Below are 12500 nucleotides of genomic sequence, written 5' to 3' on the forward strand. Positions count from 1 at the left end.
ATCTTTAAAGTAGAATCAGAGTCTCCTGAATATTCCAGTGATGAAGATGTAAATGTATCTATTAATCTTCAGTACATCACAAACACAAATAGATTAAGCTGTACATACCGAATCTATTAAAGAGGTAGGTCTGGCTTCCTCCAAAATGACTACATCACCATCTCTCCCTTATCAGCAGAGTGCCATAACCCTGAGGGAGGAAGCTAGAGTACAACTTACTTATGCAATACTAATCTATATCACTGAAATTCTACAATTTGTTTGATCCATTTGATAAAATCTATTGTTCTGCTTTTTAATTGGGTTGCTACTAACTGATATTTTTCCATTATTTATTTGTATTACATATTATTGCCTGTAGATTCAACCAATAGATTTGACTAGTAGATTAAAAAAATTATATATATATATATATATATATATATATATATATAAATATATATATAATTTTTTTTTTTTTTTTTTTTTTTTTTTTTTTTTTCAGCCTCTTTTACCTGATGTTTGTTCTGGGGCTACTCATTTTTTTAGAATCCTCTTTAGCAGCTAAAGGGCAGCTTTAAGTCTGGAGATTGACTTGGCCAGTCTAAAAACATTCCACTTCTTTCCTCGAAAGTTTGGTTGTATCTTTCTTTAAATGGCAGTGAACAAAATGTTTCAGGCTTCTTGAGTTCATTTTTGTTGCTGCTATGTGTTATATAAACAACAAAGATCAATGAGCCTTTTCAGAAGAAGCCAGCGTGCTTAATCATGACAGCTTGTATGTTTGGGATCATGAGCAGATCCTTTCTTTCTCCAAACTTTAGCCTTTCTGTGACTTTGGTAAAGGTAATCTTTGTCCCACCAGTACATAATACTTTTTCTAAGAATTTTTGAGTCTCTCTCATACTTTTTCTAATGCTGATTGCTTACATGAAAAATTGGTGGATTCAAACCAGAGAAGCACCCAAACCATTTTTAAAGACCAGAGTACGAAAGTGCATGAGTATTTTCTTTCCAGGTACTCTCAAATACCAATACTATTTTTTTTTCTCTATTTTCTATGGTACTTTAATGTCATGCCATACTCTTAAAATCCTACAAAAATAATAACATCCACCATACATGCCTACCTATCCAATGCTGCGAGCTTCCTTCTGATGCTGTGTGATCTAGTGCTGTCAAATGATTAATCATGATTAACTGCTTCCCAAAAATAAGTGTGTGTACTGTTCATCTATTATGTATATCTAAATACAAACATATGCAGTGTGTGTACATATATATATATATATATATATATATATATATATATATATATATATATATATATATATATATAGTATATTCAAATATTACATACTAACAGATAAAATGTTTTCTTAAATACATGCATGTGTGCACATTTATATTACATATATTATGTACAATAAAACCGTTATATTGGATGCAATTTACTATAATTAATCAATTGACAGTACTTAGTGTGGAGCCCTTTCACTAATGTTTTGAATTATGTCTCTTCTCCAAGCCAAGTATTCACTACATTTCTACCACTATACAGCCAAACATAGACAAGATTTGGACAAAGAACATGTAAATATACAGATGTTAAATATATACAAAACAATCTAACAATGAGGAAAAGGAAACATGAAAACAACAAACTAATAAACAAGTAAGTTCAAATAAAAAAAGCACACATACAAAGTACTATTTGCAAAGAGGTGGTTTCTCATAAGCATGAGGTTCAATACATTTTAGTTAGCCACAGTATGTCTTTAGCATATATCTTCTAATATTGTTTGTAGCTGAAGAGCCCAGTTATAAAGTAGAAGAAGAAGTAGAAATTCAGCAGCTATAATAATTTGTAACACCAGTATTAAAGAGCATCAAAATGGCACTTTAAAAAAGCAGAGCATAAAATAGCATAAAACAAATTATATTTTGTTTATAAATTTTGTTTCTGTACAAATGGCACTTACAGCTCATAATACAATACTAAATCTATTGTACCTGGGCTTGTCTTTATGTGCATGGTCTTTTTCTCCATTCTCTTGTTTTAGTAGTGTCGAAATTCCCACCCATCACCTGGATGTAAAATAAATACTGAATTTTTGCAAAATATGTGATGGTTATTATTATAGGTATGCCTGTTTCTATGAAGAAGAAAAATAATTACAAATGTCAAAAAAAGTGAACTTAAAGAACTGAAAAAAATAACACATTGCATTACATTATATATTACAAAAAAATATATATATTTTCATAATTAAAATTCAATAATATTTTTTCAGCTTCCAGAGTTCACTTCCAAAATATTCTTTCAGTTTAAAAATGCATTTAATATAGGATAGTCCATTTAGTTTCACTTTACAAATTCAATTGTTTACCATTTTACCAGTTTATCATTACATCTGGGAACTGCAGGAATAGCAGTAGATTCCAATGCATGATCTCTATCTGCTGTTAGTTCCTCGCAGCAAAGACCATAGCAGTTGGCTCGTATGTCGTACAAAAAGAAAAACAAAATTTTTTTAACAATCAAAAAATTGTTACAGAACGATGATGACCAAAGCAATTTGCCTCACGTTACAGAGAAAATTTAAATCAACCTAAATATGCAACCGTGCACTGATCTGTTACGTAAGAAAACCCAGTTGGTGGAATTGTCAGATAGACACTTGGGCCCCAAGCAGCTCTGAAATTTATCCATAATAAACATAACAAATGTTTTTAATTGAAAATTTAATATTATTCACATAAAGCAGTTGCATGTTGTTAAAATTAAAATTATACTTTATTTTGACAGTCCATTTTAGACATTCAACTAACTATAAGCAACTTGTCAAATAATTCCAGAGCGTTGCCAGCCTGAATTCTTAGAGTAGACTTTTAGGGTAGGTTTAGAGTAGAACTCATACTACTCATAGGTCATAATTGACGTGTTTCTGATAGTCAGTATGTTGTATGCAGTTGACTTGTCAAAACAAAAGTATTAGAAGATATTAAGCAGACAGTCTACTGATACTCTAATGATTAAGTAGTTGACATAAAATTACAAAGTTTACTGTTAGTAGAATATCTAAAGTGCACAATATTTCCTTTTTATTAATAAATTACTTGCTCTACTTACTTCATCAACACCCAGCCCGTGCCACGCATTGGTAATCTACTGCTATGTAATTCCTTTTCCTGCAGTTACCAGCTGTGCAATGCTGAATTTTCTACCGAGTTTGGACAAGTGAATTTGTGGGAGTAAAATAAAATGGACTAAAAATTGCCTGTTGAATACTATACATTATATTTTTAAACACACTGAATATGTTGGGACTGAACTCTGGAAAGGTGAATACAGATTAATGATTTTTTAATTATTTATGTGTGTGTGAAATGTTTTGAATTGAAATATTCAAACAGCTTAATCAATTGTTTAAATATCAAATTTCTAAAATGCAAGAACTTATTATTATTTTTCCATACTGTAGTTTATAAAAACTTTGACATACTGAGGACCTCCCTGACATACTGAGGCCTCCAAACAGGAAGAGTGTGTCATCTGAGATGGCAGTCAGTGTGTGAAGAGTGCGACCCCGTGGGAGAGAAGCAGTCTGATGTTCTCTAGGTTCAAAAGAGCAACAATTACATTAATTAGTTTAAATGTTTCACATAATCACAGTGGACGGATCTATAATGAAAAATACACCATAGAAACACAACAACAGAAATGCTTCATTTTAGAATATACTTTTTTAGACAGATTTTATAGATGTGCTCTTCCCTGCTGTGTAAATAGATGCTAATGCATTTATATATACATGTTTAGGCCTTATAAAGCCTATATGGTAAGATATATGCTGTTATGCAAACTGTGGTTAAGACAGCACTAAAAGGCCTTGGGATAAATATCCTACACAAACATTTTAAAAACATGAACAGAAGTATTGAACTTCTGTATTAATGTCATATTGCACTGTATACAAGCAGATCATACAATCTGCAGCTGGTTGAGAATACGTGCTAAACTGCCTTAAAAAAAAATGAATAGCACTATGACAACATTGTGACATTCACATTTTCTATAGCAAATATGCAGAGATTGTTTAATAAAATTAGGTTGTAAGAGTACTGCTGTGTGCTGTAATTTTTACATGGCAAGCATACTCATTTATCTGTTTAGGAAACACTGTGTTTCAAGAACAGAAGCACCTTTGTGTAGATTATTCGGGACTTTATTATTGGACCCCATTTAATAGTCATTTTTTAAATTAAGAAATTACTCAGTTACTCAGAGAAAAACATTACTTACATTTGTGTCCATGTCCATGTTAAAAGATTTAAACAATGAATGTCTATCATCTGCCTTTCCTGAAATAACAGAATTTTCAGTATTTCATGAGGAAATATAATCTTAATATTATAGATGTTTGTGCAATTAAATAAACACAGATTACACCAACATTGGGTTAAAAGGCTTTTACTGAACTTACAAACCTTTAAATCTTAAAGGTGAAAATCTCCATCACAGGCAATAAAATATTCTTAAAGAGAAAACTTAAACGCTAAACTTAAATTCTGTTAAATCTTTCAATGAATCCATCAGTCACAATATAGTGTTATATTTCTTGTTATAACAACTTAGAGCTTAAAGGCACATGGTGTGTCATAATTTGTATTTTTAAGCACTATTGAGTGCATAAATATCAAATTTAGATGTTGGATGAAGAAGGCCCTATTCCAAATGGGACAAATTATATTGACTTCAAGTGTCTTGTGGACCATAGGGCAGGGGTGGTAAACTCAATTCCTGGAGGGCCAAGCCCTGCAGAGTTTAGATGCAACCCCACTAAACACACCTGATCCAGCTAATCAAGTACTTCAGACATACATAGTATATGTGTTTTAGCAGGGTAATTCCTCTAAACTCTGCAGGGCCCGGCCCTCCAGGAATTGTTTGACAACCCTGCCATAGGTGTCTTTTTTATCATTTTAGGTTTCAGAAGGCTGCTTTATGAGCACCCCTTTGTGGCAGCCCTCATGTGTTCTTGATGTGAACTCCTGAGGTGAGCTCCACAGCAGACTACAGGACAAAGAGGTTATGACAAGAAATTGTGGATTCAGAGAACCAGAGACTGTAATGGCTCAGAGCTCCATTTAGAGCTAATTTTTTTAAATAAAATTAGAAAATTCATACTCTAGACCAGGGGTGGCCAACATTGGTCCTGAAAAGCCAAAGACCTTTGTTTTTTTGCTCAACCTACATTTGCAACACTTTCAGCTGCAAGGTATTCATAAGTGATTAGTTAGTGAATAAATCATTTACAAAACATTCTATAAGCAATTAATATGTGATATGGTAATAATGTATGCATGTTTTGTAAATTAATTTAAAAGTCCTTTACAAGTGATTAGTTAATACTAAACTAATCATTTAAATAACATGATTATTCTTTCAAATGATTAATAAAGTGATTTGTTAATATTTATGTCTATGTTTTGTAGATTAATTTATGATTAGATGATAATTAGCTAATCATTTACAAAACATGACTATACGTTTACAAAATGCAAAGTAATATGCTAAAGTAATCTTTCTTTTAACTTCTCTTAAATAGCATCAATAAATAATCCTTAGTAAAAGGTTAATACACTGAAAATATATACAATTGTTGTTCAAGGTAAGTAATTGTAAACAATATATTTTAGTTCCATTTAAATAAAAACATTTTGAAAGGTAGTCACAATTTTTTTAATTTAAATATTTTTTCAGTATAGTTAGTTACTAGTTAGTTACTAATATTATTACTAATTATTTATAATAGTTGAAATGCCAACATTGTACTATTAGCTACTAATACATCAATACATAATTTAGAAAGCTTTCTGCATCCCCTATTCTAAGTGTAAACTACTCGGCCAGTTATACAAACATGCTAGTTACAGGTTGTGTATGCGTATACACTGGGTTAAAAGATCTACCAATGATGAGCAAAACATTTTACAACTGATGAGTGGTTTACACTTTAGATTAGGTTGAGAGTTAGACAGATGTATTCTCTATTACTGATGGAGTATTTTAACGCTATGAGATAATAGTACAATGTTGACATTTCAATAATTGATTAATAATTGATTAATTTCAGTGACTAATTAATATATCACTATAATAATATATAATAATATATAAACTAATCTCTTATTAACCAATTACCATGTATATGTTTGATTATTTTATGATATGCTATATGATAAGAGACTGATTTGTACATTGTTAACATATTACTTAATAATTTGTGAACATTTGTAACGCTTTGTAAATGATTCAATGATGAATGATGAAATCATAGTCTAATCACTTGTAAATGATTTATAACTCTACCTACAAACATAGATAAACATTAACATGTATTAAAATTAATACAGTTTTGTTTTGTAAATGATTAGTTCATCTTATAAATGCCTTACAACTGGACATTATTATAAAATATTACCAAAATTAAAAAAAAAAAAAATATAAAAATATATAAATATAAATATTGCAGCTAATGGTGTTCATTATCTGTTTGACTACATTCAATTTGGAATTAATTGCAATATTTTATTTTTACTGTCCATTTCTGCCATAGTCTCCACTGACCATTTTTTCTATAAAGCTACTTTTGCAACAAATACAATTTTAATGAATAAAAAACCGACCTGCCAGTATGTAACGCCAAGCCAGCAGAGGAGCTCTCGCCCGAGTACTAGCTGTGCACTCTGCTTTCTCTATGATCATTTCCTGTTTGAAGACTTTATAACACAAGGCCCTCCATGTACACTCTATCTGCCTTACCAAGCATTCTACCTGTTGATTCTGATTGCTATTCCTGTGTATAATCTCTGCCAATTTTCTGAGATATTCATTGGAGTTCTTTTTCAACAACTCTGTGAAGTGTCTGAATATCCTGCCGGGGAAAGGATATCTCAACACAAATTGTGAATATCACCCAGGGAACTGCCACTGATACGCTATCAAATTCAGAATGCTAGCATCGCAAAGTGGGTGGAATGACATTGCTTAAAGGCCGCTTTTTTCTGAAACTTAACCACCTAACTTCAAACAAGTGTACCAAACACAATGACAGTAGCTGTGTTAGTTTGATATGAGAGAGCGAGTCCATGATATTAGGATGATAGAATTAAGAAAGTGTACAAATAATTTAATAGATTTTATATTTTATTAGCTAACCAAACGCAAAACATCCAACAAAAAATTGTATAGCAAGCGTATAGAACAAAGTTACCAGGGTGAGTCTGTTATTGGCATTTATCAGTTGTTATTGGGATATAGCTTGGAATTTTGACTGACCAGTCAAAATTAAGCATTTCATAGAGTAACAATTTACAGCCATCACAAAATCAGGCTTAAAATCACTTTACGATCATTCTGAGGATAATTCCAGATTTAAAATCATAACAAGAAATGGTTTTGAAATCAAATAGTTATGCATAGTTATGACAAGAAACGCTGACATCTAACAGTCTAAACAATTAATCTTAAACAAATAAAGCATATGCCATAAAGTTAAATTGGAAATACAATATAATCATGTGTCCAATTTTCCCTGAATATCCATATTACTGCAAAGGTGAAATTGATTTTAAATAGCAACAAAAACAATAGTTAGTTTAAAAACAATATAATGTATATTTATTATAAACAATAAACAAAATAATAATAGTTCCAACCAAATCTGCAACAGAACTGCTGTGTCTCCAAGCAACAGCTGTTTTTTTTTTCGGGAATCTGTAGCTTTGAGCGATTCAGAGAGTCAGTGATTAATAACCTATAACTACAGCCTCCTAACTGAATGAATGACAAGACGCCTCACTTATTTAAATAGTGACTTACTACCACCTACTGGGTGATTTTAGTGTTAAATATACAGTATCACTTTGTTTTGCACTTTAGATAGGTGTGAGTAGATGGTTGGGTTGCGTGTTTGAGCTGAGGGGTATGCAGTGATCTGTTATGGCACATTAAAGTACAAAACAGTATTTATAACTTGAATTTATTTTTTAAATAAAATGACCACATGAGAACTGGTCCCCTAACTGAGCCTGGTTTCTCTCAAGGTTTTTTCCATTCTGTCACCAAAGGTTTTGGTTCCTTGCCACAGTTGCCTTTGGCTTGCTTAATTGGGGACACTTAATTTCAACAATTATTGTAAATCTGATTGCACAGATACTACTTAAAATTAAAAGCTGTACAATGACCTCTCTGAATTAAATAATGAAATGCTTTTAACTGAAAAACTGTTAATCTTGTAATTTTATATTACTGACACTGACACTAGTCAGCCTATTTGAAGCTGTTAAGTGCTTTGACACAATTGCTTAAAAGCTCTATATAAATAATGGTGACTTAACTTGAAATTGGGATGCAGGCAAACTTACTTCTCGCAGCATCAGTTGCATGCATGCTAACACTTTTTATTAGGTGAAAATCAGGAGAAAACTGATAATTATTTAAACTCTACAATGAGAAGCAACCCTGATGCTAAACTAAATATTGGTGGTGACTTTAATTTGGTCATGTATGGCTCTATGGATAGATTTCCTCCTAGATCAAAATAAATAATTTATTTACCTCTTATGTTTAAGTTAGAGTCTTTTCTTAAATTGATATTTGGAGGGTAAAAAACCCTCCAGTTCACTTGAAACAAAAAAAAGTGTCAATACAATCCTGTATTGACCTTTGTTTGATCAGACTTAGAGCACTTCATTTTAGATACAACTATATTGGCTGCTACTCTAACTGATCATAAAGTTATCATGCACGTAAGTATATCAGAATTTGTGGAGGATTTTGGAAACTTAAAAACGTATTACTAAACTGTGATAACTTGAAATCCATTATAGAAAGACTTAAGTCTTTAATTAGTCCTGAAATTCAATGGGAATTACAATTTGAGATGTGCAGGTAGGACCTATGGTAAAACATTATCTATCAAAAGGCAGATTTACTAGACATTTCAACTGAAATTCATTAGAGAAAGGCAGTCTCACTTTTGGTGGTTAGAAATGGGAGAAAAAACAAACTTATTTAATATAGACAGGCTTACAAAAATTGGACAATTAAAGATTGATAAAACGGTGCCTGGTCTGATGAGTCTCGATTTCTGCTGCAACATTCAGATGGTAGGGTCAGAATTTGACGTCAACATGAAAACACGGATCCATCCTGCCTTGTATCAACAGTTCAGGCTGTTGGTGGTGGTAAAATCATGTGGGGATATTTTTTCTTTGCACACTTTGGGCCCAATAGTACCAATTGAGCATTGTGTCAATGCCACAGCCTACCTTAGTATTGTTGCTGACAATGTCCATCCCTTTATGATTACAGTGTACCCATCTTCTGATGGCTACTTCCAGCAGGATAACGCACCATGTCATAAAGCGCGAATCATCTCAGACTGGTTTCTTGAACATGACAATGAGTTCACTGTACTCAAAGGGGCTTCACAGTCACCAGTTCTCAATCCAATAGAGCACCATGTTTTGCCGACAAATCTGCAGCAACTGCATAATGCTATCATGTTAATATGGACCAAAATAATTCTAGTACTTTGTTGAATCTATGCCATGAAGGATTAAGGCAGTTCTGAAGGCAAAAGGGGGCCCAACCCAGTACTAGTAAGGTGTACCTAATAAAGTGGCCATATATACAACATACAGTTCATATCAAATGTGTCATATTACACATTCATCTGATAAAAAATGTATTGTTATTACAAACACAATCAAATAATGTCAATTTTGCTTTGAAGGGTTCAAAAATCTACTGAAAAGTGGTTTTTGGATGATACTAGTACAAATTCTTATCATATTTTGCTGAAAATACTGTACATTAAAGTAACTTGACATTATTATTGAAGCAATATTAATTTATTATGATTCTATAATAATGGAACTATGGGAGAAACTCGATGTCCCTTACGTGTCCCTTAAGTGTCCAAACAGTGTGAATGATCTTGGGGCAATCTTTCAGAACACTTGAAATAATAGATCAAGTCAATGTTTGAATAAACTGTGAGATCTGAGAGATCATCAGCATTGCCCTGGTAACTCACGAGGAGCACCTGGCCACACCATTACAAGCTGATCGGTCACATCTGCTGCTCATCAAGGGAGACCTACAAAAGTCCCAGAAGACACGCTGGTATTTCATTACCTATTTTAGCTAATGGTTATCTCTTCTTCTCAGCCAACAGCAGCACGTTACCGATCAGCCCGACTCACTACGGCACAAACCCACTGCATTGCACCAAGAAGAAACGGAGAGAAAGTTGGGACCTATTTCACCAGTTTTTTATACTACTGTCAAATTCACCCTCCGGGTATTTTTACTGAGCTCTCCTTGTCTTGTGACTCTTCTGTCAGTGATAAAAAAAAATGTATTGTTATTATAAACCCAAACAAATAATGTCCATTTTGACTGACAGCTCGGATGCTGAGATTATGCAGAGCTGTATTTTCTATGTACAAACTGTTTATGTAATAAAATGTTTTCATAATTTATGTTGTCCCTTATCAGTGCAAAAAAGGATTCATGTCAATGTTGTACAAAACCCCACTTTTCTAGGGCTTTTCCAAGCTTTTGAAGGGCAGTGTATTTCACTTTAAAGAATTTACTTATCCCATCCATTATCACTGAAATTTCTAAAATACTTCAATTCCTGATGTATTTTTTATGCATGCCGCTGCTATTAAATTTGCTACATGCAATCTGAATAAGTATACATACAGCTGCACAAAAGTAAATAGCCTGCTATAAGACTCTTTTACATAAAACACAAATGATGTTCACCTGAAAGCACATGCCATCTGTTTTTCAGTCACTGAAACTTTAGCAACTACGATCTGCCTACTGTTAAAACCAATGCATAAAGCTATAAACAATTCACTAAGGGACGCAATTTGAAATTCTATGAGTAATTATGCTCCACTCCATGAAAGTACTATAATTCAATTTCTTCAAAACTTCATTAACCGACAGCAGATTTTAAAGTTCCAGTGGAGATTGTGTATCCAGACTAGATGGTGGATAAGCAGCATATTTCAGATCACAAAGTCTTGTGTGAACTCTGTATAGCTAAACCTGTAAACTCTGCACCTTATTACAAGTATGGTAGAACCATCACTTCCACCACAAAAGAATGCTGTCTTAAGTAATCTTCCTGACTTATCCCAATTCCTTAGCACATCCAAGACAACACAAAAACTTGATGAAATAACAGAAACTATGCACTCTCTTTTTCTAGCACTTTACAGTTGCTCCTTTACGCTTAAGAAAGATGAAAGAAAACAATCCGACTCCATGGTATAATGAAAACACTCTCACCCTAAAGAGAGCAGCCTGGAAAATGGAGCACAGGTGGAAAAAAAATGGAAGTATTTTGTATTGCCTGGCAGGAGAGTATACTTTTGTACAGAAAAGCATTAAAAACTGCTAGATCTCATTATTTTTCATCTCTTTTAGAAGAAAACAAGCACAACCCCCGGTATTTATTCAATACAGTAACTAAATTAACGAACAATAAAATGTCAACAGGTGCTCAGCACAGCACAGCAGTAATGACTTCATGAATTTCTTTTGCTTCTAAGTATTTATACTATCAGAGATAAAATTGTAACTATGCAGCCGTCAGCTACAGTTTCACATCAGTTAGTGAGCTATAGATCCCTGAGGAAAAATTACTCTTTCTCTACTATAGGAGAGGAAGAATTGTACAAACTTGTTAAATCATCTAAACCAGCAGCATGTATGTTAGACCCTATTCTATCTAAACCATTAAAAGATCTGCTTCCAGAAGTCATAGAACTTATTTTGACCATTATTAATTCATCATTGTCATTAGGATATGTTCCCAAAACCGTCAAACTGGCTATAGTTAAGCCTCTCATTAAGAAACCACATCTTGACGCCAAAGATTTAGTAAATTACAGACCAATCTCTAATCTCCCTTTTCTGTCAAAGATACTAGAAAGGTAGTATCCTCACAACTATATTCATTCTTAGAGAAAAATGGTATCTGCAAGGATTTAAATTTAAATTAAATTGAGAATTTAACAGAATGTATAGTCAATATAAAAGTTAACAAACACTTGATGGCTGCTCTGTTAATTCTTCATCATCAGTTAGGAACCTAGGTGTGCTGCCTGACAGCAATCTTCCCTTCAAAAACCATGTTTCTAACAGCTTTTCCATCTTAAAAATATATATAAATTACGACCTGTGCTTTCAACATCTAATGCAAAAATATTAATTCATGCGTTTATGACCTCTAGGTTAGATTATTGTAATGCTTTATTGGGTGGTTGTTCTGCACGCTTGATAAACAAACTTCAGCTAGTCCAAAATGCAGCAGCTAGAGTCTTTACTAGAACTAGGAAGTATGATCATATTAGTCTGGTTCTGTCAACACTGCACTGGCTCCCTATCAAACATTGATTTTAAAATCTTATTAATTACCTATAAAGCC

General features: G+C 32.7%; 1 protein-coding gene across 6 annotated transcripts in view; it reads right to left on the minus strand.

Moving 5' to 3' along the window:
- The window catches only part of LOC122332128 (kelch domain-containing protein 1-like), a 31870-nt gene that overhangs the window by 13988 nt on the left and 5382 nt on the right, over positions 1–12500 (minus strand). For 4 of the 6 annotated variants that reach the window (XM_043229424.1, XM_043229422.1, XM_043229423.1 and 1 more), the window contains 2 exons: positions 4286–4344; positions 3506–3597 (listed from right to left, as the gene is read on the minus strand). In XM_043229424.1, coding sequence (XP_043085359.1) covers positions 3506–3597; positions 4286–4344 — 151 coding nt within the window. Of the gene's footprint in view, positions 1–3505; positions 3598–4285; positions 4345–12500 lie in introns of those variants that run through there. The other 2 variants (XR_006248453.1, XR_006248452.1) reach the window with 1 other exon arrangement.

This window comes from Puntigrus tetrazona, unplaced genomic scaffold, assembly GCF_018831695.1.
Source record: "Puntigrus tetrazona isolate hp1 unplaced genomic scaffold, ASM1883169v1 S000000004, whole genome shotgun sequence".
Classification (NCBI taxonomy): domain Eukaryota; kingdom Metazoa; phylum Chordata; class Actinopteri; order Cypriniformes; family Cyprinidae; genus Puntigrus; species Puntigrus tetrazona.